Source organism: Vulpes vulpes, chromosome 2 (genome assembly GCF_048418805.1).
Source record: "Vulpes vulpes isolate BD-2025 chromosome 2, VulVul3, whole genome shotgun sequence".
Taxonomy (NCBI): Eukaryota; Metazoa; Chordata; class Mammalia; order Carnivora; family Canidae; genus Vulpes; species Vulpes vulpes.
In genome coordinates this window covers 47357575-47385153 of record NC_132781.1, presented here as the reverse complement: position 1 = coordinate 47385153, position 27579 = coordinate 47357575, and the positions used below count along the sequence as shown (strand labels likewise).

The window sequence follows — 27579 nt, the reverse complement described above, 5'->3', positions numbered from 1 at the left end:
GAAGATTGAGAGAATCTTAGCAAAGTATTTGGTATGGTTTTTGATGATGATACGAATTTCAGAGTGTGCTCCATCACTAAGTGAACCCCATGGCTGTAATACTCTGGCAGAGCACTTATCTGCCCTGTGCCCTCCACTAAGCTCCAGACTTGGCTGTTGCTATCAGGCATCTCAAAGTTAACATGTCTAAAAATGGACCTCATATTCTCATTCACTCCTCATTCTCCCAACCTGCCCTTCCCCGGGCTTTCCAGCTCAGTAAATAGCACCATTTGTTCAGGACAAAATCCCAGGAGTCATCCCTGGTTCTTCATTTCTTCTTCTGCTCCCCCATTAACAGGATTTTGTCAGCTCTGTCTCCAAAATACCCCCCACTACAAGATGCTGTCATCTCTCACTTGTACCACTGCTTGGCATTCTTCCCTCCTCCCACTCCCTGTGCCCCATTCTCCACACAGCTGCTAGAAGAATCCCTTTATTCTGTGCTTAAAACCCCTCAATGGCTCCCACTGTAAAGAACCCAAATTCTTTACAGTGGCCTACCCTCTCTGTGACCTGGCCCTGCCCATCCCTTCATCCCCATCTCCCATTACTACCCTCTGTCTCACTAACTGTGCTCCAGTCATGCTGACGTTTGTGTTCTTCAAACAAACCAAGTTCATTGCTGCCACCCCGTCCTTTGCACTAGCTGTGCTTTCCATTTGGAGTGGGGTTCCCCTCATCTTCACGTAGCTAGCTCTTGTTAACAGATCTCAAATGTTATCAGTGAGGCCATCCTGATCACCCAATCTCTATTACCTTATTCTCTATTGTTATCATAGCATTATCTGTACATAATATTTTCCTATTTCTTCTTATATGCTTCTTGTCTGTTTTCCCACTAGAGAAGCGACTTGTCTCTTTCCCTACTATATCCCAAAGATGCAGAACAGCATTTCGTATATTGGAGATGTTCAATAAATATTCATTGGATGAATGAATAAGCTGAGCACTGAAGTCTGTCTTACGGTCACTTCTCATAGTTCTCTTTGCTGTCTTGTTTAGCTCAAGACCTGTGGTTTACCTGAACGTGTCCATGACTTTCACTCCCACGGCACTACCCATTGGCTTCAACAGCAGTGTGAATGCAAGTTTGTGTTTTGAAATCAGCTCTAGGACCACAGCTACAGAGTCAGGTAACAGGCAGCTTAGCTCCCCACCACCTCCAGTGTTGTGATCATTCCATTTTGGCTTCAATAGGGACAGGGAAAGAGGACTGCAGGGGGAGGGGTACAAGGAGTGTTATGAAGTCCTGGCGCTTGAAATCCCTTTATTAGAGCTTAGTTCCTTTGACATTAGGTTCTCTTTAGTGGGAAGTACCCCAGGAAAGGGTGACCTACTGTTAAAGCCATATTACGAAGGGATTCATCTGACCCCTGCTGGGAAGAGGGGATTTGGATCCCTTCATCAAGTTTGTTGGATTGAGTTTCTGAAAGAACACAGAAAAAAGCAGCCATGTCTCCATCTCCCATCTCGTCTATTCTATACAGTAAGGGAGTTGGCCCAGGTAATTTGTAAGGTGCGTCCAGTTCTGCTATCTCAGGTTTTACTCTATGGTTTCTCTCTCCATTTTCTGAATTATTCATCCTCCTCATTTTTTTTTTCCCTTTAATAGCAGCTTCTTCTCTGAGCCCTGCTTCCCTTGGGAAGACTGACAGCTCTGGGAATGTGCTGCTTTGGGTTTGGGGCTGGGTCACTGAGCAACTCTAACTGGGTGCCAGAAGACCATGAGAAAAATACTTCTGAAATGAAGAGACTCAGGAATCCAGCACAAGGAGCTGGGTGGGGACACCACTCAGGAGGGGTTCATAAGGAACTGCAGGCAGGTGAGGGGCCCTCTGTCTAGGGCTTACCCACCCTAGCCTCATCAGGAAGGTCTGGTCTTCATTCCTAGGCTCCATAAAGATGTTTCTGAACTTCACCGTGGATGTGGACGTGGTGAAGCAGAGGAAAAGGCTGCAGTATTCAGACAAGAGAATTTGTCAGAGCTACCTTAGAGAGTGGAATGACAGCATGCCCTGTCTTTGTGAGCCCCTTCTGCTCATTCCCACGGAGGGAGAGGTAAGTGAAGGAGTTTAGAAGAGAGTCCAGAAGAGTGTGTGCATACAAGGAAGGATACATACCCAAAACAAATTAGACAATTAAAATAATCCTAATAGATCAAAAATGACATAGTGGTATGAGAGATGGTGTTAATTGTCATAGTACTGCACAGTAAAGAAATCCGCTGAAATTGAACACTATGCCTCTGAGCTTCCTAGAAGCCAGACACAAAGGGAAATGCTCTAATGGCTGACATTTTTCTTGGTAACAAATCCCTCTACCTCATGTCATCTCACCTCACCTGGTAGTAGCAGTGGGGCTGAGTGCCCTTAATAAATAAATATCAGAAAAATTGAATGAGGGAAAGAAAGACTAAAGTTATCATTTACAAAGGTTTATTCCTGACAAAGGTGCCTAGAGACATAAAGGAAATGTATTTGTCAGGTTTCAGAGCCTGACAGGACCTTGAAGGACCTAGGAGAATAATTTATTCCAGTAAACTCATATGTTATGCTTCTACCTGCACATTTGTTCCTATGTCTATTCAGAGTGTTAATTGGATTAAGAAAGAGTTTCTAGCAAGTCTATGCCTTCCTTAAATAAAAGCTACATTTTCCACACAGGAATCATGCTCACTTACCCTTAGATGTTCAAAGCTCCTACCATGGCTGAAAGGCTCACTTAATGGCCAATGGCACCCTATGCAATCTCCTCATCTTCAGTTTTTTACTTTTCTAATATATCCAGGCTGCTTTGAGAAAGATCTTTATAAACATAAATGTGACCATGATTCTTCCCTTCTGTGGCTTCCATTTGCCCTCCAAAGGGATAGAAACCATCAGGAGTTATCAGGCCTGAGGCCATAGCAGATCAAGTGAGATTTTCCCAAAGCAGCTTGGTTGAAGTTTCCCTTCATGTTGGCTTATTTGGAAAAGGCTTATGACTTCTGAATCACCACTTTCATTGTTTATTTCTTACTATGACTACATCAAAATTAAAAGGATTTTCCTTCTCATCTCCCCAACATGCTACTCCAACCTTGCATTACTTGGTAACTGTAGCTCTGTGAGGATGACCGCTTCTCCAACATCAGTGTCAACGTCAGCTACCAACTCCAGACCTTGGAGGGCCAGAGGGACCATCCCCACCCTATTCTGGACTTCTACACTAAACCCTTCACCATCTTCCAGGTGACTCAACTAAGTGAGAATCTCCTGGGAGCCAACCCCAAAAAAGCACCTGTTCCTCTAACTTCAGAGAATGTTAAAGTTGGGGGGGTGTGTGTCTCAGACAGTATTTGGGCCTCGTGCTGTTCAAATGGGGAAACTGAGTTCCTGAGATGGTGTTAATTTGCCCAGGGTCTTACTGGTCTCCAAACCACATGCAAAGTTAGTTCCTTTATGTTCACAGAAAACATGCTTGCTATATATTTAATGATGAATAGGAATATGTTGTTTGACTTGGCAAGAGTCTCTGATGATGGTGTGGTGGGGGTCCTGTGTGGGGCCTGGACTGGAGCTAACCTGCTCTGTGCTGTAGACAGGATGCCCTTTAGTACACCTGTCTACCCAGGTCTTGACCATGACCTTCGGGCTGAATGTCTAGCCTATGAAACCTGTACCCTGACAGGTAGGTAATGTCACAAGAAACTTCTCTAAGGGATAACTAAGGGAAATCAGAGGTCAAAATAAACAGTCAGATTTTCTGATTCTTTGATATCTTAGGTAATTTGGTTCCCACCTAGGCCCTGGCCCCCATGGCATTCTGTCAGTCTTCATTTAGAGGGTCTTATGGCATATAGAAAAGTCAGCAAGATCAAAGTGACAACATGAGCATTTAAAGTAATAATTCCAGTCAGCTGGAATGAACTGAGTCTCTAAAAAGAAAAAGGGGTGCCTGGCTGGCCTACTCTGTAGAGCATGGGACTCTTGATCTCAGGGTTGTGAGTTCAATCCCCACACTGCGTGTACATCACCCAGTGGCCTACTTCGAAAAATAAGTTAAAGAAAAAGAAGAAGCCAAAAGCAGCTTATACTGGCACAGAAAAGCTTCAGGTAGCATGGGTGATTATTTCCAGGTAATCATAGGACACTCATGACTAATTTTTAAAATTTATTTATTTATTTATTTCTGAGAGAGAGAGAATGAGCAGGCATAAGTGAGGTCGGGGAGGGCAGTGGCAGAAGGAGAAGGAGAAGCAGACTCCTCAGTGAGCAGGGACGCCCCCCGCATCACCATTGGGTTCGACCCCAGAACCCCGAGATCATGACCTGAGCAATAGGCAGACACTTAACTGACTGAGCCACCCAGGGGCCCCTCAACTGTCTAATATTTTTACAACAATGCTCTATATAAATGAAAGTGTATAATTCTTTGGCTCTATTTTGGCCAATATCCAATGGATCAGTCACAAATAGCGAATAGAATTAAGACAGTAACATAATCAGGTTACTGTTTGCTCATCTGCTCAGGAAGAGGGAGAATCAGCCTCCCTATGAGTGAATATCATCATCTTAATTATGTTTGGCAAGAAATTTTATTTTAAACTTATAATAGTGGGGGCAGCCCGGGTGGCTCAGTGGTTTAGCGCCGCCTTCGGTCCAGGGCGTGATCCTGGAGACCCGGGATGGAGTCCCACGTCAGGCTCCCTGCATGGAGCCTGCTTCTCCCTCTGCCTGTGTCTCTGCCTCTCTCTCTCCCTCCCTCTCTCTCTCTATCTATCTCTCTCTGTCTCTCATGAATAAATAAATAAAAATCTTTAAAAAAATTAAAAAAGATAAACTTATAATAGTATATTTATTTTGTAAAAATTTTTTTAGAATTTGTATTGACAGCAAGTTAGATGATCCAGAACAGATTAGGAGAAATAATGAAACAAAATTTCATGAATAAGTAGATTATCATTAACTATATATATATATATATATATATATATATATATATATATATATATTCTGGTTTTTAGAACCTTGTTACTTTGAAATATTTGGTTTGCTAAAAACCTAAAGAATAATCCAAAGAATTCCCATGCATCTTTTATCCAGATTCCCCCAAAGTTACCATTTTGACATTTTATCATATTTGTTTATCATTCTCTTTCTCATGCTATTATACACACACAGACACACATATGTGTATATATACATATCACACACTTATATTTTGCAACCTTTGGAGACTAAGTCACAGATATGATACCTCTTTACTTCTGAATACTTCAGTATATATTTCCTTTTTTAAAAAAAAGATTTTATTTATTCATGAGAGATACAGACAGAGAGAGGCAGAGACACAGGCAGAGGGAGAAGCAGGCTCCATGCAGGGAGCCTGAGGTGGGACTTGATCCCGGGACTCTGGAACCACACCCTGAGCCAAAGGCTGACACTCAACCGCTGAGCCACCCAGGCATCCCATTCAGTATATATTTCCTAAAAAATAAGGGCATTCTCTTACAAAACCACAGTACAAGGACCAAAATCAGGAAATTAACAGTGATAAAGTGTTACTGTCTAGTAGTGTACAAACTTTATTCAGATATCACCAGCTGTCCTATTAATGTCATGTATAGCAAAAGAGTACATTTTTTTTCTGGTCCAGGATCATTCATTACATTTTTTCATTACTTATCTTTAGACTCCTTTAATCTGCAATGGTATTTCAGCCTGTCTTTATGTCTCTGTCTTTAATGACTTTATCATTTTTAAAGAGTCAAATAACAGGCCAGTTATTTTGTAGAATATATTTCCTCATAACTACATTCAGGTTATGCATTTTTTTTGGCAGGAATATCACAGAAGTGAAGTTGTTTCCTTCTAGTTGCACAGCATCAGGAAGCACACCCTTTGATTTGTTCCTTTGTAATTAATACTTATCTTATGGGGAGATGCTTTGAGATTATGTATTTATATCTTACATAACATCCATTCATGATTCTTACCTTAATCATTATTACTTTGATGGTCCAAAAAAGAGGTTAAAAAAATATTCCGCCAATAAAATGGGGTGGGGGGTGAGGGTTATTTGATGTTGGGTTAGGCACATAGATGTTTCCAAAGAATGAGTCTAGCTGGGAGCTTACATGGTTTAATCCTGCTCTCTTACACTGGGGTTGGGTGAAAAAGCAGGCTACTTGGCTATATTAAAAGTAAAACTAAAAAACAAAAAACAAACAAACAAGAAAACCTGCCTCAAACTATTAGCCAGCCAGATTAGAGCTCCAAGATTTGACTTCTGCAAAGTGCATCTCCTTTTCCAGGAAGTAGGTTTCCTTTCTAGCATTGAGCTCCTATTCCAGCTCCAGGCCATGGTAAGTCTTTGCAGAAGCTGTTGAGGTGGTCACTGGGTGTTAGGGATGTAAATACAGAGATTTTCCTATTAAGGAGCTGGCTATGTTTCCCTCATAATAAAAAAGAGATGCAGTTCCTTTCCTACAGAGAAGACTGGCCACGGGGGACAAGAACCTCACAGGACTGACCTGTTAATACTTAATTAAGCATCCCCTATTCCTGCCCCTGCTGTTCCTGTTTCTACTTAAAAAGACTAAGGAAGCTTTTATTCACTTAGGTTTTCCTCCCCAAAATGTTTAAAGGAGTATGTTGTGAGCCTTGCGGCTTAATTCACGTGATATAAATGTGACAGTCACCCCCACCATTCCATGAAGGTCACTCCATTTTTTGCCTTGGCCAGAGGCCTGAGTCATGGTGTACTGTGTTGTAAGAGCAAGCACACTCCCTATCCCCTACAGGTCAAGGAATGTCACAGTCACAGCTCTCTTGGCCATATGGGCACAACCCCAGCCTATCAGACTTCACTTGCTCGTACCTGTACTTCTCAGAGTCTAAGGAAGAAGAGGTGTGTCCTAAGGAGAAGATCACGAGGCAAAGCTACTGGGGATGGCGATGGTGGTATCCCTGGGCTGACCCCTGCTTCTCTCTGTTTGGTTACAGCTGCCCTATGAGAAGGCCTGCAAGAATAAGTTTTTTTGTGTTGCTGAGTTTCAGATGGCCACCGCTATCTCTCAGTGAGTTGGATCTAGTCATCAGAGTTTCTGCAATTGACTTCTTCCTGGAGGCTTACCTGGGCAAACCCCTCATCACAATTGACTTTTCCTTGTGGCCCACAAAAGGCTTTGCATTTATTTTCTCATTGGGTCCTCAGCCACACCATGAGGGAGGCAAGAGATTTGTATTCCTGTTCTATAGATTAGGGAACAGACCCAATAGTTGAGGGACTGTGGGGTCACAGTGGTCATTTGGTGGACTTAAACCCAGGTCTCTTGACACTCTGGATAATTCTGTTTTCATAATGTAGTGTTTCTTGCTCCTAGGACTACCTCAGTTAGAGTAGTCTCTTCCTTGGCTCACCTCTTAACCAAATTACCTAAGTAATTCATTAAATACTTATGGAGCATTCCTCTGTGCCAAGCACTCTATACTGGATGCTGGAGATACATCAGCAAACAATACAGACTAAAGTTCTTGCCATTTGGTATTTTAGGAGGAGAAGATAATAGGTAAATTTTATGTTGATGAGATGTATTATGAAGAAAAGGCAGGGAAGGTGGGACAAAGTGCTGGGTAGGGGTGGGTTGCAGTTTTCGAATGGTCAATAAAGGGCTCACTGAGGTGGTGTTTTGGTGCACAAAGGAAGAGGTTGAGGAATGAACTATATGAGTGTCTGCAGGAAGAGCAACTGCAAATGCCCTGATCTGGGAGCATGTTTGGAGGTGGAGGACAGCCAGGATACCAGTGTGGTTGCAATAGAATAAGGAAGGGGGAGAGGTAATGTCAGGGCAGGAAGAACAGTTATTCGGGGCTTCTGAGGCCCTGCTTAAGGGCTTTTACTGTGAACTAGGAAGCTAGAGGAATGACAGGATCTTACATTTTAACAGGCTTGTTCTTGCTGCTGTGTTGTAGACTGCAAGAGCAAAGATGTAAGCAGGGAGATAGTAAGGATCTATTATAATAACTCAGGTGAGGGATCCCTGGGTGGCGCAGCGGTTTAGCACCTGCCTTTGGCCTGGGGCGCGATCCTGGAGACCCAGGATCGAATCCCATGTCGGGCTCCCGGTGCATGGAGCCTGCTTCTCCCTCTGCCTGTGTCTCTGCCTCTCTCTGTCTCTGTGACTATCATAAATAAATAAAAAAAAAAATTTAAAAAAAATAATAATAACTCAGGTGAGAAGTGATGATGACTTGGGCCACAGTGGTAGCAGTTGAAGGTAGTTCTATTTTGAAATTAGAGCCCACAGGATTTGATGACTGATTAGATGTGGGGAGTGAAAGAGAAGGGTCTAAGGTGGCTTCCATCATTTCATCCTGAGCATCTAGAATTTTGCTGCCCAGTACAGTAGCTACTAGTCACATTTGGCTATTTAATTAAAATTAAGTAAATTAAAAATTTAGTTCCTCAGTTGATCTAAGCACATTCAAGTACTCAACACTCACATATAGCACAGATATAGACTATTTCCATTACTGTAAAAGTTCTGTTGGATCACATTGAACTCCAGAACAATGGCACTGCCAAGAACTGAATTGAGGAAGCCTTTAGAAGGATGATTTTGGAAGGCAGGGTAGAGAGGAAGAGATAAGGAGTTTGGCTTTGGACATGAGATGGTCTTAAAATGCCCTCCCCAGCTACTAGTGTTATATACGTAACATGGTGGCCAGAGTTGGCCTCTGTGGGCAAGAACACTGTTGCCTGAGTCCTGGTAAGCCTTTTCATAGACATTTGTAGGACTTTGGATGGCCTAGCTCATATCAATTATTAAGAATCCAATTGAAGATTTTTGAGTGCTTTGGAATCCAGCCTAATAAACAGATGCAGCTGTTTCCAACAGGAATTAATTACAGCCAAGAACTTCCTTCCCAGCCAACTCCTTGTGATATATAGAACACACACAACTGGCCCTCCATTGCCCCCTAGCGTAAATAGAAAGCAGTCTTTTCTTTTTCCGAAGTATTGAGTCTAATCTTTAGCATCTAAATATTTCAGTGTTTTCCACCTTTTTTGTGGATATAGATCTCCTAAAGAATCTAAGGAAAACTACAGACCCTTCTCCCTAGAAGATCATATGTGAATATGTAAGTGTTTGTATTTGGGGCCCTCTGAAACTGTCCATGGCCCTCAGGTTAAGAATCCCTGTGAAATATTCCAGTGGCTCTCAGATCTCTCTCCTGGGCTCTAGAACAGTATATCCAATTGATGTTTCAACATCTCTACCTTGTTATGCCATAGGTACTTCTCATTATATCCTTGACTGAACTTGTCTGGTCGAGTGCCACCCTCTGGTCTTCTTCCAGTGTTCTCTCTCATGAATAGCACCACTTGGTCATCTGAGATGAAAATTCAGCCTTCATCCTTGACCCCTCTCCCTGTTGCTCTTGTTACCATATTTGGCTTCAGTCCCTTCTCTGTATCCCCACCACTACTGTCTTACCCAGGATTTCCACTGCAGGCTCCAGCTGTCTCTGTCCCCGACCCCCTCCTCATCTATCTTTTTCTCAGCTGTGATAAAACAAAAACAATATAACAACAAAACACATGTCACATTGCTTCCCAGAGCTTCATATTCTGTTGTTGTTTTTTTTTAATTTATTTATGATAGTCACAGAGAGAGAGAGAGGCAGAGTCATAGGCAGAGGGAGAAGCAGGCTCCATGCACCGGGAGCCCGACGTGGGATTCGATCCCGGGTCTCCAAGATCACGCCCTGGGCCAAAGGCAGGCGCCAAACCGCTGCGCCACCCAGGGATCCCCATATTCTGTTTTTGAACAGTTCAGATGGCTAGGAGATTCTTTTCTTTTCTTTTTTTAAGATTTTATTTATTCACTAGAACACACAGAGGGGAGAAAGAGAGAGAGGCAGAGACACAGGCAGAGGGAGAAGCAAGCTCCACGCAGGGAGCCCAACGTGGGACTTAATCCCGTGTCTCCAGGATCCTGCCCTGGGCTGAAAGTGGCGCTAAACTGCCCAGCCACCGGGGCTGCCCGCTAGGAGATTTTATTTGTATTGTTAATGTTTTTCTGTAAAGCTCAATTGTGGACAGTAGTATTATCCTCTGGGGCCCCACAGCACCTCTGTGGACTGAAGGAAGCTCTCACAAACCCTCCAAGTCTTCTCTTCTCCAGTCTGAATAGATTGTTTTAAACTAATCTTTAAATTGGAAGGGCCTGAATGATTTTGTGGATGGGAGAGCTGAGGCCAAGAAAGGGGTAGGGGCCGTACCTGTCTCATGCACCACTAATCTTCAGTATTGAGCAGAAGTATCTGGCACAGAGAAAGTACTCCATAAGTATATGCAAATGTATGAATTTGTGTTTCATGAAGTGTCTTGCCTAGGGTTGCACTGAATTGGAAGTAGAAAGAGGATTTAAATATAATTTTCCCAACCCTCTTTTGGGATTGCTAGACCTTAGGCAAATGATTTAGACTCTCTTGGCTTCTGTTTGCTTTTCTATGAAATGGAGAGTAACCATAATATTTTATAGGATTATTATGAGGATTAATTGAGGATGTGAAGGATTTCATTTAGCACAGTCCCTACCATATAGTAAGCACCAAATAAATGGTAGCCATTATCATCTCATACAGCAACTGAGGTGGGTGTGGCAGTCCAGGCATTTGCTTATGTTGAGGGGAAGAAAATCTAGGCTAAATGTATCCTTTAGGCAATTTAAGGAGTTAGTTAAGAATGTGCTATTGTACTGCATTGAAGTTTTTACAGATTAAATAAACTGGTAACATGATCTATTTGCCTACACTGTGCAGGCAGGAATTGGTGGTGGGTCTCACAAAGGAGCTGACTATGAACATTAACCTAACTAACTCTGGGGAAGATTCCTACATGACGAGCATGGATTTGAGTTACCCCAGAAACCTACAGTTTAAGAGGATACACAAGGTAACTATGATGGCAGTTTTGGAAACATGCCACTCATGGCTTTCCCCCCTGTATACCTTCTTTTTTTTTTTTAAGATTTTATTTATTTATTCATAAGAGACACACACACAGAAAGAGAGGCAGAGGCAGAGGAGAAGTAGGCTCCATGGAGGGAGCCCGATGTGGGTCTCAATCCCGAGACTCCAGGATCACACCCTGGACTGAAGGCAGCACCAAATCACTGAGCCACCCGGGCTTCCCACCTGCTTTTTTTTTTTTTTTTTTATGGCAACCTAACTGGTCTCTCTGCCTCCAGTCTCATCCTGGTCCATCCAATAAATGATTATTGATGAGATGAATCCCCTCCAATCCAACTGCATGCTGTGCTGTGAGCCCAGTCACACTATTCTGTGCCTACAGAATCTTCAGTGCTGCTGTTCTGCTATCACTGCTTCTTGCCTGCACCCTTTCTTAACCAGGGTTATGAGATGGAAAGAATTTCTAAAACAAGAGCCTGCACTGGGAAAGTAGTTTGCCCTGCTACTCATTAGCCTGGGGTCACAGACCCAAAGCCAGCTGCAAGATAACAGGAAACAGTGTTTCTCCCAAGGGCATCCTACAGCTGTCAAGTATTGTAACACTGAGAAATATTCTCTAAAATCATAGGCAATCAGAAAACTCTGCTGCTTGAAGTTCTGTCTGTAATTATGAAACTATCTCAGTTGACTGGAGAATATTAAGTCACTTGGAAGAGAAGTAGTCTCGTTTTCCATCTGAGGTGCAGATCTTCAGATAACACACTTCTGGACACAGCTTTACAAATCCACCCTAAGAGTTTCCCAGTGAAATGAATCCCTGGGTCCAGACCTGATGCTGATTGACCCTTTTACACACAAAACCTTGCTTTACTTTGAGCCCATCAAAACTCTGCTTTACTTTTCTTTTTTTAAAGATCTTATTCAGGGGAATCCCTGGGTGGCTCAGCGGTTTAGCGCCTGCCTTTGGCCCAGGGCGTGATCCTGGAGTCCCAGGATTGAGTCCCAGGATCCAGTCCCGGGATCGAGTCCCGTGTTGGGCTCCCGGCATGGAGCCTGCTTCTCCCTCTGCCTGTGTCTCTGCCTCTCTTCTCTCTCTCTATGTCTATCATAAATAAATAAATAAATAAATAAATAAATAAATAAATAAATCTTTAAAAAAATAAATAAAGATTTTATTTATTTATTCATGAGACACACACACACACACACACACACACACACACACACAGAGGCAGAGACACAGGCAGAGGGAGAAGCAGGCTCCAAGCAAGGAACCCGACGTGGGACTTGATCCGGAGACTCCAGTATCATGCCCTGGGCCAAAGGCAGGTGCTAAACCCCGCTGAGCCACCCAGGGATCCCTCTGCTTTACTTCTCTATCGCCTGAACTCCACCTTCCCCAGAATCCTTTAATAATTGTCTTTGCTTTTGTTTGGTGAGACATACCACAGTGCAGTTTTCCTCATTGTAAGGAGTCAGTAAATCTGGCCTTTTCTTTCTTTCTTTCTTTCTTTCTTTCTTTCTTTCTTTCTTTCTTTCTTTCTTTCTTTCTTTTTTTAAAGATTTTATTTTTATTTATTCAGGAGAGGCACACACACAGAGAGAGGCAGGGACATAGGCAGAGGGAAAAGCAGGCTCCTCGCGGGAGCCTGATGCGGGACTCAAACCCCAGACAGGGAACACGCCCTGAATTGAAGGCTGACACCTAACCCCTGAGCCACCCAGGCGTCCCAGCCTGGCTTTTTCAAGCTAGGTTTGTCCCTAGGGTCTTAGGCTAGGGACAGGACAAGAATTCATTATATGAAAATAATGAAATTATAGGCTTCTATAGTGGAACTAGTGCTGTGCTACCCTTGGGAGAATTAAAAAAAATTGTCACTGAATTCACCTTTCCATAGTCAGTGGACCAGTAGAGGAGCCCTGGTTGAGAAAGGCTATGTGGCAGTGTTGGGCTCATGCTTACCTTCCAGCCCATCTCAGTATGTTAAGTTTGCATTGGTACAGTCAAATGTCTCCTTCCCCATGAAGACTTTACAGATGCCTCCTTGTTGGATTTCACCTCTTTCAATATTGTTTTTCCTTGTACTTTTCACAGAACCACTCCTTAGGCCTTGTATTTAAAAGTTCCTCAACCATCTACTACTGATTCCTCCTGCCCAGCTTGGGAGGAAGACAGAGACCAAGTCTGATTTGCGTCCCAAAGCTCCTGGCAGATGTCTGGCATGTAGAAAATCAGTCAATGTTTGTTGAATTGGTGTGAGGAAACTGCTCCCTTTCTTGCTCTTTAAGAATAGTGTCTTCTTTGTGTTAACAGCCTCCTTCTCCAGACATTCAGTGTGATGATCCTAAGCCAAATGCTTCTGTGCTGGTCATGAACTGCAAGATTGGTCACCCTATTCTCAGGAGGTCATCTGTGAGTGTTTTGGTTAGCTGACTCTTGCTAACTTGGAGGTGGTGTCTCCTACATCTCAAATGAATCTTAGTTGTGGTCTCCACATTTCTCTTTACCGTAATAAATCCATAGCAGAGCTTAGAGATGCCAAATTTGCTCTCAAAGTAGGGAGTGGTGGGGTGGGGGATATAGCCATAAACTGTTGGCTCACCCCCATATAGCAGAGTGAAGCTGGGAGTGTATAGGAGGAGCAGCAGGCCCAAAGTTACTAGTTGAGGTGAGTCCCCCATCTGCCATTGATGACCTCTGTGCTGTGGTAAAGCTCTGAAGTGGTTTCCTCAACTGTAATAGGGGAATAATGCTGTCTGCCCTGCTTACTCTGTAATGACATTGTGAGGCTCATGTGGAATAATAGTGAGGCTCATGCTGTGCTACAAAAATGTGAGGCCTATGAATTGTTTCCCAGGTCTGTTTAGTTAGTAGGAAGCACTTTAAATTGTGAGTGGCATAGAGAAGAATCAAATGACCTTTTCTTTCTCTTTTTTTTTTCATAGGGAAACTTTTCAGTAGTTTGGCAGCTAGAGGAGAATGGTTTTCCAGAAAGGACAGCTAACATCACTGTGGCTGTCTCCAAGTAAGTAGTGCCTGTGTCACAGCAGGCCCAGGCTGTGGCTCTGGAAGAAGTTTCCCTCCCACGTGCATGTGTAAGAACTCCATAGCTCCAAGAGCTCCATCACTGCCCAGGAAGAAGGGCCTTAGTGAACCCACAGAAAGAATCTGCTGCTGTAGTGACTTGGCTTTCCCTTCTTGTTTTCAGAGATATTTAAAATGTTCTTTTATTGACATACAGAACAAAACTACAGTATGATCTGATAAATGAGAATTGAACATAAGTTCTAATTCTGGTTCATTTAACTCTGGAGAAGCTCTTTCATCTGCAAAGCTTCTGTGTATTGGGGGTAGGGTATAATGTTGGTGAAGGATTCTCAAATGGGGATGACTCTGCCCTCAGGGCAATGCCTGAAAACACTTTTGGTTGCAACTTGTGGGATGAGGGAATGCTTCTGGTATCTAGTAGCTAGAGGCCAGCAATGCTCCTAAACATCGTACAGTATAAGGCCGCCTCTCACAAAATATTATCTGGTCCAAAATGTCATTCTTGTTCAAGATTGAGAAACCCTTTTAAAATCAGTGTTTCTCCAAGTATGGTCTTCTAGCAAATCTTCTGCACTCTAATTACTTATCTTCAAGCATCTTATCTGACCCTCATTGACCCTGAGAAGCCAAGGTATATAAACAACTATATACAAAGTGGGTATGCTGTCAACTGACACTCTTATTTCCTAGTTTCAATGAAAAAAGGTCTTTGGTCAGAGAGATCAGCCTTCAATTCAAGCATGCCTTCATTGCAGTTCTGCCCAAGTAAGTACTTCCAAGGGGCCGACATCTATAGCTTCAGGTGGTCAGGGTGGATGTGGACATTCCTAGCACTGATGGGAGCCTGCTTAAAACCTGGACTGCTCCTGATTGCTGGGGCACTAACAGTTGGGTCCTTAGAAATCCTCTGGGTAGTGATCAAAGGAGGAGCAGGGCTAACTGGTCTCAATACTAAAGATCACTGACATAATGCTAACAAGTGGACAAGAGGAGCTGTGGGATTGAGAAGGGAGGAGAAAAGGCCGCCGAGGACTACTAATCAGACACAGAACCAGCCCAAAGGCACAGAATCCAAGTATTCCACCTGACCCACACTGCCCTACCACCACTTTACATTTTGATACTCAGCCTTGACTCTTCTTAAGGACCTAGAGCCCTCTGTCCTAGTGTACCCAGGTGGTAGCATTCAGGCTCACTTGAAAGAAGGGGGCCCTTGAGGCCTAACAAATACCCTCTCATTTGCAGACCTTCAGTGATGTACATCAACACAAGCCAGGGGCTTTCTGTCTATAAAGAATTCCTCTTCAACGTAAGTATTTAATGCTTATTATTGCAAAGTTACAGTTGGCAAAACAACACCTGAATTCCCACTCTCTGATTTTATTTTGTAGATACATGGGGAAAATCACTTTGGAGCTGAATTCAAGCTGCACATTTGCATTCCAATCACATTACAAGGTCACCAGTTCATAAGAGTGAGAAACCTTACAAAAATTCAGGTACTTGGGGATATTTCTTTATCATGATCACATCTTTCCAGAGTGACTGTGGATTCTCAAAGGTATAAAACCAGAGTTCTAGAAAAGGAGTAAAACCAAGTCTAGTTAACCTGGGAACACATAGGAATAAATTGCCAAAATCATCTTCACAAGAAATATCAACCATTCAGCTCTTAAAGCAACACTTATTTTCCTTCCCTCGATGAAAAATTAGCAAAAATTCAAACCTTCTTAATACCCATGGAGACATTCATTTGCCCTTTGAAAAACTGATACATTTTGCTTCTCTTTGTGATTGGCAAATAAGCTTGATAAACAGGAGCTATTTCTTGAACTTCTCCCTATAAATTTACCATCTTCCTTTCCTCCCTCCAGTCTGTCTCTGTCTCTGGTTTGCTATAGCCTCTTCGCCCTCAGCTGACTCTCCATCTGTAGTATGTTTCCCTTATGATACCTACAGCAACAGGTTCTGATCAGTATGAAAGTTGAGGCCTTTGGCTTTCCTGAATTTTTTGTTTTTCTTTTTGCTCAGGATACATGAAATGTCAAGGTAAAAAAATGAATATATAGAAAGGCATTTATAGAATGGACTCTGTTGACAAAAAGAAGGCTTATAAATTGTAATTATTTGTTCCCATGCATAGTTTATTTTTAAAGAACATTTGTTAATTCCCAGAAACATTCAGAATGGGAATTCCACTTTGCTCTGGGAATGGAGACTGAAAATAATAGCATCGGAGGTTTTAAGACCGGTACCCTGTCTGGGCAGTAGGGCACCTCCAGCTTACTTGAAGAGACTGTGTTGGTAAAGCAAGTCAGTGGCAGAGCTGAAGTTCAGCATTGTCCTATAGAAATGCTGGATCTTTCTCTTCGTTTGTTTCATGGCAGGGGTGTTACATTTAATCTTGAAGGTCATCTGTTTCAGAATCTTATCTGTGAGGTAATGGAGCCAGAGTACATTATTATAAGGATGATATTCACCCCAGCAGTTGTTGTTCTCCTTCCTCATTAGCCTGTAGATCTCAAACTGGTAGTCACCTTCACCTGTAAATAGGTCCTCATCCATGGAAATGTCACAGAACACCACAATTCCATCCCGCTCCAACCGTGACAGGGTGTAGTCAATGATATTGACTTGCAGTCCATGGGTGGGGATGGTGCTTGTCTTCCCATTGAGGGTGTAGCAGAGCTCTTTGACGCTGCTTTTCTTTAAGAGCACGTTCCCCCAATGTAAGTCTCGGTGCTCAAAGTGCAGTGATGCCTCTGCCACTGCGAGGGATGCAGTGATCTGGTGTAGAATGCTCTTTGCAGTAGCCATGGAGGACAACTTTGTTCTCATTTGCTCTAACTCAGTCCCTCCAAACTCAAATTCCAGTACAATAAAGAGTTGGTCTTCCTCAAAAAAGTCAGGCCGGTCATTTGCAGACCCTTTAGTTGAGTTATAATGGTCCCAGGCTCTGAGGAGCAAGGGAGGGTAAGATCCTTGAACACAGTGCACGGAGTTCAAACCAATAAAGCCTTCTGTACGGTTGTATACCTCATTAGACAAGAGGCTCAACTCTTTGGAGATGATGATCTCTGGCAGAATTTCCTCAAAAGTTTTCTGATGGGCTCCATTGACTAGATCTGGTCCTTCAATAGCAATGATTTTTAGGGCAACAGGTGTGTGGTTAACAATTGTTTGAAACACTTCACCAAACACCCCTTCCCCAATCTTCTGACAACACTCAAGTTTTTCCGTGGAAAGGCAATAGCTAAAGGGGACAGGACCTTCCTGACTGCATTCTCCATAAACCTTTGCAGCGTCAGATGCTTTTTTGTCTGTGACATGTAGTGTCTTTAAGGGGGTTAGCAAATACATGGAAGAGCAGTGCCAAGGAGATAGAGCACTATTTGTTCTGTTCATAACAGGAGGGCTTGAACATTCAGATATGAGGGACCCAGAGAGAGAACTGGCAATGGTGTGGCTGCTGCATACTTCTGACACAGCAGTCACCATCTTCTTCTTGTGGAGACTGAAGGAAGCCCTGGCTTTGGTCCAAGAGCAGGAGTTTTGTAACTGGGTCAGGTCCTGTGTGAGGAATGAGTCTTTTTCCATCTTTTGGCTCTTAAACTGGTGGCAATGGATAAGGGAGGTTTCTACTGTTTCCTCAAGTTTCCTTTTTCGCCTAGGCCTGGTTCCCTCAGGCCTGTTGATTTCTCCAGATACAATACAGCTCCTGAAACCGTCAGCCTCCTCACAGTCCCTCTGGGCAGCCCCTGGAGACCTCGCTTCCTGACAGGAGTCGCGGCCTGTGGCCCTCTTCTTACCCATGTTTGATAAACCTGGCCTCTCCAGACTCCCCCTTGTCTGCTCCTTTTCACAGCAAGACCCCCTCATATTCCTCCCATCTGCTCCAAACTCAGAATCTTCAGAGTTTCCAAAGTCCATAATATTAAAGAGAGCTGACCTGAGGCTCGCACGGGCTTGGTGGGCCAACCTGGTGAACCTGCCTCCTCCTGCTGCCTCCTGGAAGCCGTGGAGGGGTGGTGTGTCCAGGGAGGCTGCTGGGAGGTGCAAGCCGCCCGGGACTTCAGAGGCCACATCCAAAGAGGCGGAGGGTCCGGTGCAGAGGACACTGTCTCCCGGGGATGGGGGGCCGGGGCCGGGAGAGACCGGACTGCTGAAAAGGGAGGCACTGGTGCCCAGCTCGCCGCCGTCGTCGGGCTGGCCGCACGCACTGAGGTCCGGGCTGGGGTGGCCTGGGTCGTCGCTGGGGAAGGGCGGCGGGGCGAGCGGGCCGCAGGGGGTGCTGCACTTCTGCGGGGGCCGGGCTCGCAGCCTGAGGCGTCGGGGGGTGGCGATCAGACTCGGCTGGTCCTTGGAGGCTCTGCCGCCCGGGCGCCTCCGCCGCCGACCCGCCGGAAGGTCGAGGAAGTCAGGGTCGTCGGGATCGTCGGAAGCTATAGACCCCGAGGGGCCGCCGCTGCTGGCGTCGCTGCTGCTGCTGAAAAAACGCTTCGGGTCTTGCGGCGGGAACCACTGCGCCGCTGCCCGGTCCGGCCGCCGCCGCGGCCTCCCGCCGCCCACATTCCCGTACGTTCGGAAGAGTCGATTCCCGGGTAGCGGCACCGAGGCTGCCATGTTCGGTACCCGCCCGAGATTCAAATGCAAACACCGCGAGACTTCCGTAAGGCCGGCGGGCGGGCCGGCGCGGCTGCCGGGTCCTAGCGTCCGGCCTGGCGCCTGCGCATCGCGGCGGCTCGCGGGGTTGGCGGGAGCGCGGCTGGCGGACTCGCGGCGTTGCGTCCTCTTCCCCGGCTTGGCTTGGCTCTCGTTTCAGGCCCACACTGTGTGCAAGCAGGGTCAGGAGGAAGTCTGCGGGAGCGATCGTGCCCAGGCGAGTGCGGCCGTCCTGAGAGGCTGAGGGGGGGAGGAGGGCCCGAAGCGGTGACGAGAGCCGGCTACTCCGGGAAGCAGGTGCGCGCCGCCGCAGGCGCCCCTCAGCCGGCTCTCGGAGTCAGGTAGCTGCGGACCCTCGCCGGTTGCTTGAGCCGGGGCGGGCGCCGAGGCGTTCACACCCTCCCTTCGGGGGGACCTTAACGTGCCCCGGCTGCTAAGTGTTAGGCTTTCAGCTTTTCCACCCAGAAAGGGACTGTGCTAACTGTAACCAGACTTTCCTTTTCAGCGTGTGGAAAAATGGCATTCAGTGAACTGTACCATCGCTTCGAACAGAGAAGACATAACGGTGGCTGCAGAGCTGACCTGGAACGCATCTCGGCAGGTATTCTATTTTTTATTTATTTATTTATTTATTTATTTATTTATTTATTTATTTATTTATTCATTCATTCATTCATTCATTCATTCATTCATTCATTCATTCATTCGAGGCAGAGACACAGGCAGAGGGAGAAGCAGGCTCGATCCAGGGCCTCCAGGATCACGTCCTGGGCTGAAGGCGGCGCTAAAGCGCGAGCGGCCCGGGGCTGCCCCGCCCCAATCTGTTCTTTACTCAATTACTCGGAGTAATTCGCTAGGGTAACTTACTGTAGTTGCTTACCTTAGGCAGTGTTTGTGACTCCTTCCTTTCCTGCATCCCCATATCTATTCCAGGAACAAGCGCTGTGATTCCACCTCCAAAATGTGTTCCAAACCCAGTCACTTCTCTCCATCTCCACTGCTGCTGTTGTAGTTCAGGCCACCACCTTTCCCCCAGGCTACTGCAGTCTTTTCCTCCTGTCTTTGTTCTTGCCATGCTCTTTACAAATCTTTTCTTCACATAACAGCTATTTTTAAAGTCAATAGTGTGCCATGCCTCTGAAAAGAAAAGTGCTATTTGAATACACCTAGAGTAAAACACATACTTTTTCAATGGCCTGCAAGGCATTGCGTGATGTTGTCTCTGCCTCTTCAGCTTTATCTTCAAGTGCTCTCCTCTTTCCCACTTCTTACACTCCAGCTATTCTGTCCTTTCTGTTATTATTATTATCAGTATTACCCTGGCCACAGGCTCTTTGTACTTGCTGTCCCTTCTGCATGACGCTGTTCTTCCCCTGTATCTTCATGTGTGTGGTTTCTTATATTTAGCTCAGATGTTCCCTTCTTAGAGAGGCATTCCCTGATCACTCAGTCTAAAATGGGCACTAGGATCAAGTTTTAGTGACCCACATGAGAATGATGAGATCTGAACTGCAGAAGTAGCAATGAGGGATGAAGAAAAGGGACAGATGTGAGAAAGAAAAAAAAGAATCGTCAAGAATGATTTGGGGCTGGTGAGTGGGGCTGTGATGTGAGAGGTAAAGTGTAAAAGAAAAGAAATTGGGAATGACTGCAGGTTTCTTGCTTTGGTAACTTTGTGGTTGTCAAATGGATACTGGAGAAAGAACGTGTTTAAAGAAAATGATGCTGTCCAAGAACAATAAGTCCATGTCTAAAATGTATTTTATCTACCCTCCATTTTCTAGTTACTGAGAGATGTATCTGAACTGCAGATCCTTGGTGAAATATCTTTCAACAAATCTCTCTATGAGGGGCTGAATGCAGAGAATCACAGAACTAAGGTAATCCCTGGCTATATTCTGGTTTTCTGGGCAGTGTCCTGGAGAAACTGTGCCTAGCCTTAGAGCCCCTATACAGGCACTCTTCCTCTTTTCAGTCCTATTGCCTCTGATCTTGAGTCTGCCACCAGCTGCCTTGGTGATCTTGAATTAATTAGCTTCTGCCTCAGTTTTTCCATCTTTAAAATGGCAGTTGAATAAGAGGCCTAAGCTGAAATAACTAGGCTGAAATCAACAGGTATGTATACTTTGATTTGAAAATGTATTTTCAGGGTAGCCTGGTGGCACAGCGGTTTAGCGCCGCCTGCAGCCCAGGGTGTGATCCGGGAGCCCCGGGATCGAGTCCCACGTCGTGCTCCGTGCATGGAGCCTGCTTCTCCCTCTGCTTGTATCTCTGCCTCTCTGTCTCTCTCTCTCTCTCTCTTTCTCTCTCTGTGTGTGTGTGTGTCTCTCATGAATAAATAAAGTCTTTAAAAAAAATGTATTTTCAAAATTTGCCAAGTGAGAAATTATTTTTTTTGTATACATTGAATGTCTTCCTAGTGTATAGTATCAGTATTTATAGTATTTTCCAGTTACTCAGGAGTGTATAATTCATTTATAAATTTTAATTAGCAATAATCACGCCTCGGATAAACCTCATTGGCCATGATACTGCCACTGTGCAAAGCTTCATTTATAAATTTTAAACTAAATATTAGAACTCTTGGGATTTCTTTTCCAAAAAGAGTGACCACAAATCAAACTGATGTCTGTGATCTATGGGCTAAATGATCCCATTGACACTTAACCTAGATGTGTTTAAGTTGCAGCTGCCAGCAGCAATGACTTGAGAGAGAATACATCTGTGGGCTCTTTAATCAGGCATGATCATTACTGGAGGGAATGTTGAGAGTGAGACTGGATTGCTAAATATTAGGTGCACTGTTTCCTTTGAGGAGAAGAGAAAGAAATAGTTCTTCAGACATGTCAGATATAATGTTCCCTTTTGTTTTTAAGTATTTCTAATACAGAAAATTATATGGAGGAAAGAGAAGTGCTCCATATCCCACTGCCCAGATTAAAAAAAAAAAAAATAGAAGAGCAAGAAAATCCAATCCTTACAGAAAAATATCAAATGAAAAGTAAATGGTTCCTCATTACCCCCTTTCCCATGCCCCCAGCTCCCTCTTCTCAAAGAGTATTATAGTTGTTTCTTATATGTACACATCTGTAAATAATTTATTTCCCCTTGTTATTGATGTTTTTATTTCTGTACATAGATTTCCCCATAATGATTTTCCTTTCTTTAATAAATTCAATACCCTATGCAAAGTATTAAGTTGTTCCTGACAATAAACAACTAAGGTAGAATGAACCTTAGTATAAATAACCATGTATCCATTTCATCTGCATGAAGGGAAACTCCCACTAATATACCATAAAGTTTGGTCAACAGCCTGGCTCCTCTGAATGTTGTGCCTTACAATGTGTTGGTGCCACCTTCCCTTGTGGCCAGTACAGAGATGCCATCTCTCCCAGTGCTGTGTTTTCATGTGGCAGGATACAAAATAGGGAGCAAGAGATAGGTAGCAAAAGGATTTTTTCTAAGTGTGCCTTCTTTTAGGGAGGGAAATTTTCCTAAAAACTCCCAGCAGCTATCTCTTTACATCTTTCCAGTTAGAACTAGATCTCATGCCAGTCACTGGCAAAGAGGAATAGCTCTGTCATGATTAGCTTAGACCAGTCATGATTTCTGAATGAAAATTACAAGGAGAGGATGATTGCTGGTTAGGCCACCATCAGTATTTGAGTACAAGCAGTAGTATCCTGTGTCCTGCTCTCTTCACCTTACTAGGGTAGCTTGGGGGCAGTTCTGCAGCGTGTGGATTTAGAAGAGGAAAAGGAAGAGGCTTTGAGAAAGAGTAGCGTTTCTTCTACTCGAAACTGTCCTATTACACCACTGTGACCTTGAGACTTCCTTACGTTATTTTCCTAAACCCAGATTCTCAAATCCTTCCCCCCTGCAATCCTCTACTTCACTCTTTCATAGAAGAAAAACCTGCTCTCTTCATGTTGTTCCTCCTTCTTTGTTGCTTTGCTCCCTCCTTTCTCAAGGCCCAGAACTTACTTCTATTCAAAATAATTGAATCATATAGTTGCCTAGAGGGTCAACTATAGGAAATAACTGACATTTATTACTTAATTGGAAGAGGCCTTAAAGGTAAATTTGTTTAGGGGTGCCTGGGTGGCTCAGTTGGTTGAGCGTCCAGCTCTTGGTTTCAGCTTAGGTCATGATCTTGGGGTCAAGGGATCGAGCCTGCAACAGTCTCTGCTTAGCACAGAGTCCACTGGAGATTCCCTCTTCCTCCCCATGTTCGCGTGCTTGCTCACTATCTCTCAAAAAAAAAAACAAAAACCCAAAAAACCCTTAAAGGTAAATTTGTCCAGCTTTCCAATCTATACAGAAATGATCTCCAAAGCCCTCTGACCTTGGTGCTTAAGCACATGTGTGAAAAGACCTCAGTGTTTTGGGCAGAGAAGTCTTGGTGGCCCTCTGGCCCCACCTGACTCTTGAGAAGCTCTGGCCATGGTCTGTATGCAGAACACAACTTGGGAGGGCCATAAGTGGGTCTTACTTGGGAAGCAGTGTCCTCTGAGCTTTCCAGCTGAGTCCTGCTAGTGAGAAGAGAGCTTAGGCTCTTGAAATTGAGACAGCCTTTAGACAACAATGCTGGGATGGCTTCTTTTTTTTTTTTTTTTTTAAATTTTTATTTATTTATGATAGTCACAGAGAGACAGAGAGAGGGGCAGAGACATAGGCAGAGGGAGAAACAGGCTCCATGCACCGGGAGCCTGATGTGGGATTCGATCCCGGGTCTCCAGGATCGCGCCCTGGGCCAAAGGCAAGCGCCAAACCACAGCGCCACCCAGGGATCCCTGCTGGGATGGCTTCTAATAGAAGAATGCTGTAAGTACTGTTGACTCTTGAACATGAGGATTTAGGGGTTCCACCTCCCCACATAGTCAAAAATCCATGTATAACTTTTGATTCCCCAAAAACTTTTCTGATAGTGTACTGTGGACCAGAAGTCTTATTATATTCAAGGATTCTTTTGGTATATCTAGCTCAGAGATTCTTCAGCTATAACCAGTCTACTAATGAGCCCATCAAAGGCATTCTTCATTTCTGTTACAGTGGGGTTTTTTTTTTTTTTTTTTTTTTCTCTAGCATTTCTTTTTGGTTCTTTCCTGGGATTTTCATCTTTCTGCTTACGTTACCTATCTATTCTTTGTCCTTGTTCTTGCATGCTGTCTTCTTTACCCATTAAAGCCCTTACCATGTTAATCATAGTTGTTTTAAATTCCAGGTATGATAATTCAAACGTCCTTTCCATTTCTGGTTCTGATGCTTGTTTTGTGTCTTCAGATTGTGTTTTTTGTCTTTTGGTATGTTCCTGATAGCTGGACATGATGTACTAGGTAAAAGGAACTGCTATAAATAGGTCTTTACTAATGTGGTGAGGGGAAGGGAAGTGCTCTACCATCCTATGATAAGGTTTCAGTCTCTTAGTGATCCTATGCCCCTGGGCTGTGAACTTCACAAGTGTTTCTCTTTTGTTTTTCAACCCCCTTAGGTGGGACAATATATCTAGAGTGGGCTTGAACTGGGTATTTCTCTTATCCCAGCTCAGTTAGGCTCTGGTAATACCTTACTTAGCAGGTTAGGCTCCATTAACTAGTTTCCCTGGAGGGTAGGCCAAACAGAGTGCTCTGGCTATTTCAGAATGGTTCCTTTTCTTCTCCTCTTCCCAGAAGCACAAAGGGATTTTTCTCCAGTATTTACTCTACTCCCTGTATTTATCTATCTGTCTCACCAGTCTTGGGGGCAGCAGTTTGCCAAATGTCCTTCCTTCTTAGGAAGTCAAGAAGAGTTGTTGATTTTTCAGTCTGTTTAGCTTTTTACTTGTTAGTACAGGGTGGTGCTTACCATGCACTCTACATGTGGGACCAGAAACTGGAAGTCTCATTAGATAATTTTAGATGCCGCATCAGGAAACATTTAGCTTACCTCTTTATTGTCATCGGCTTTGGTCAATATACAGAATGTTGCCAAGTTTTCATATTTTGCTCCTTACAATAACATGTAGAATTGTTTTCTCATCTGCTTTAGCAGACATATTGGATGATCTCTTTGTCTTGTTCCAGATCACTGTCATCTTCCTGAAAGAGAAGTATTATTTACCTGTCATCATTGGAAGCGTTCTTGGTGGCCTTTTGGCTTTGATTATGATCACAGTCATCCTATTCAAGGTCAGTTCTACTCTTGTGAAATAATAGTACAGAAAGATTTTCCTAAAACGGAGGTGATGATCATTCTCCTATTTAAATCCTTTGCTTTCCTTCCCCTGTTTTTTTTTTTTTTAAGATTTTATTTATTTATTCATGAGAGACACACACAGAGAGAGAGAGAGAGAGAGAGAGAGAGAGAGAGGCAGAGACATAGGCAGAGACATAGGCAGAGGGAGAAGCAGGCTGTCTGCAGGGAGCCTGAGTTGGGACTCCATCCCAGGACCCCAGGATCATGCCCTGAGCCAAAGGCAGATGCTCAACCACTGAGCCACCCGGGTGTCCCTCTTTGTGAGTTTCTTGATGTATGAGGCCATACTATCCATAATAGGTTGCATACTTTTACATAAATAAGATCCATTACAGCTAAAACTATAATACTTTGCAGAATTTGTTAAGTTAAAAAGGTTAAGGAGCTTTGGGGATTCAAAGGAAGGTGATTTTTTGCTTCTGACTGGAGAATGAGCACCAAAAAAGGCTTGTGGAAAGGCAGCATTTAAGACAGATCTTGAAGGATCCAATTATCTGGGAGAGATTCAGAGGAGGCAGGAAAAGCAGAGGATTATAGGAGCTATTTTGGCAACAACTATATAATGGTTTTCTAAAATATGTGGGTATCTTAGGGTACTTCCCCTCTTATGTTTTAGTGTGGCTTTTTTAAAAGAAAATACCAACACCTGAACTTGGACAACACAAGGAAGGCCCAGCTGAAATCAGAGAATCTGCTAACAGAAGAAAATTAGGACCAGCTTCCTCATCTCTTGGGAGAGAACGTCAACCAGTCTTCAAACTTCTAGAGACTTTGTGTTGTTCCTTTTTTTTTTTTTTTTTTTTTAAGATGATCTAGAGTAGAATCCAACAAATTGTGGAATATTGTTTTTTAACCATACATTGTCCCAAAAGTGTGTGTTGTACAGAAAGTAAACTTGGGGAACATATAATATTAAATAAAGTTAAACTCTTTCCTTCACTGAAGTGCCTTTAATATGGAAATATAATATACTTTGCGTGTTTTTTCCCCCCAAGAGGAGGTATAGCAATTTCTAACCTTATTTGCCTAAGAATGTTTTTTCTTGTCATTTCTATTAATGTCTCCCAACATAGTGTTCTATAAAGTACATCATGGCAGAGAGTGGTCAGAAGCATTTGTAAGATCTTAGATCTAGATTTCTAAGATGTTGCCTATTATTTCAAGTCAGGCCACAAAAGAACACCACCTATAACAAATGTAAAACAAAAGTTGCCAAAACAGGAACTAGGGAGGTGAGGAGAAAACCAAGACTTTGTTCTGTAGTTTCATTTCTGTTGTATGTATGAATAACTATTTAATGCACTGTGCTGATTCTTACCCAGCTTCCTGCTAAGTGAATTGCTTGGGGAGACTTGCTCCTTGGTAAATAAATACTGTCACTGGGAGAGGGCACTCTTCCACAGGAAGGGATGGAAACTGGCCTGGGTCATTAGCACCTAGTTACAGTCTGGCTTTGTTCTTAGTATCTTATTTTTATGCCCCATGCTGTTAAAACTTGACCCCATCTCCCCATTCTTAATCCTGCAATGGAGCCATCTTTGTTTTTTTCATGGATCATAAAAGTTATTGCAAAAATTGGTGTATTGGTATATAATGTAGAAAGTAATCTTTCTTTATCTAATTCAGATGCTTTCATTATTTCTTTTAACTTTTACTTTTTTCTGAAATTTATATGTGTAAAAGGTATGAATTAGGGACTGAGTTTTGTTTCTTTTTTTCCCCAGAAGCATAACTTTCAGTGCACCACTTACTGAAATAACTACCTCCTTTGCTTATCCACATTCTCCCATATCACAGGGCCTAGAAAGCTTTAAACACTTCCCAGACTCCCTTGCAGTGGTTTTCTAGTTTTACATTTTGCCAGCATCAGGCACTTGCATGAAACTAAAGATGGAAAGACAAATGTTTTTCTTTTGGCTGCAGCAACTGTGGTGGCAGCAGATGAGTACAGACCCCTCTGCAGCAGACACTGTAGCCTCTGGTGGTGGTGGCAGCTTCCTGCAACTCCTGACTTCTGGGTGATACCAACTGCTCTGTTTTTATTTTCAAGCCATCCTGACAAATTTGAAACATAACTCTCTTTATTAAATCCCTTTCTGCTTGAAATATCTAGAGTAGTTTCTGTTTTCTTGTTGACCTTGAGTCTAACAATATTATTTCCAATGAATAACAGTTGTCTCTATGTCATTTGTTGAAATGCATATTAATAATTTGAAATTATGCTATTTTTTAAAAGATTTTATTTATTTATTCATGAAACACACACAGAGAGAGAGAGAGAGAGAGAGAGAGGCAGAGACACAGGCAGAGGGAGAAGCAGGCTCCATGCAGGGAGCCTGACATGGGACTCCATCCCAGGTCTCCAGGATCACGCCCTGGGCTGAAGGTGGCGCTAAACTGCTGAGCCACCGGGGCTGCCTTGAAATTCTGTTATTCCTTATGAAATTCATACATACACATACAAATTCTGGAAATTTAATTTTGTTTCACTGATCTTTTTGTTCGTGTACCAGTACCACTACTGAAGGAACACTTTCTAGCATTATGCAAATGATAAGTTCAAAATAGCACAGAAGATATCTAAAAAATGAAGTCTCCCTCTTCTCTCTGCCTCCAGTCTCTTTCCAA

At 43.6% G+C, this 27579-nt stretch overlaps 2 protein-coding genes and 1 pseudogene across 4 annotated transcripts in view; 1 reads left to right on the top strand and 2 right to left on the bottom strand.

Moving 5' to 3' along the window:
- The window catches only part of ITGAE (integrin subunit alpha E), a 64308-nt gene extending 37251 nt beyond the window's left edge, over positions 1 to 27057 (top strand). Inside the window, exons 17-31 of one of the 3 annotated variants that reach the window (XM_072747985.1) lie at positions 1045 to 1175; positions 1934 to 2100; positions 3144 to 3272; positions 7029 to 7102; positions 10854 to 10986; positions 13318 to 13416; positions 13950 to 14029; positions 14743 to 14817; positions 15298 to 15361; positions 15444 to 15551; positions 18875 to 18931; positions 19220 to 19315; positions 20499 to 20594; positions 24780 to 24884; positions 26875 to 27057. In XM_072747985.1, the coding sequence (XP_072604086.1) occupies positions 1045 to 1175; positions 1934 to 2100; positions 3144 to 3272; positions 7029 to 7102; positions 10854 to 10986; positions 13318 to 13416; positions 13950 to 14029; positions 14743 to 14817; positions 15298 to 15361; positions 15444 to 15551; positions 18875 to 18931; positions 19220 to 19315; positions 20499 to 20594; positions 24780 to 24884; positions 26875 to 26973 (1513 nt within the window). In that variant the 3' untranslated portion in view covers positions 26974 to 27057. Of the gene's footprint in view, positions 1 to 1044; positions 1176 to 1933; positions 2101 to 3143; positions 3273 to 7028; positions 7103 to 10853; positions 10987 to 13317; positions 13417 to 13949; positions 14030 to 14742; positions 14818 to 15297; positions 15362 to 15443; positions 15552 to 18874; positions 18932 to 19219; positions 19316 to 20498; positions 20595 to 20863; positions 21076 to 24779; positions 24885 to 25567; positions 25891 to 26874 lie in introns of those variants that run through there. The other 2 variants (XM_025987924.2, XM_072747986.1) reach the window with 2 other exon arrangements.
- Positions 16176 to 18869, bottom strand: HASPIN (histone H3 associated protein kinase). The gene has a single exon (XM_025987925.2). It carries the CDS (start codon positions 18673 to 18675, stop codon positions 16336 to 16338), a length of 2340 nt encoding a protein of 779 aa, XP_025843710.1. The 5' UTR covers positions 18676 to 18869; the 3' UTR covers positions 16176 to 16335.
- LOC112911442 (U4 spliceosomal RNA) lies at positions 21113 to 21263 on the bottom strand (annotated as a pseudogene).
- Positions 27058 to 27579: the final 522 nt, after the last annotated feature.

Coding starts and splice junctions, on each gene's coding strand:
- HASPIN (XM_025987925.2), bottom strand. CDS start 18,675: ATGGCAGCCTCGGTGCCGCTACCCGGGAATCGACTCTTCCGAACGTAC.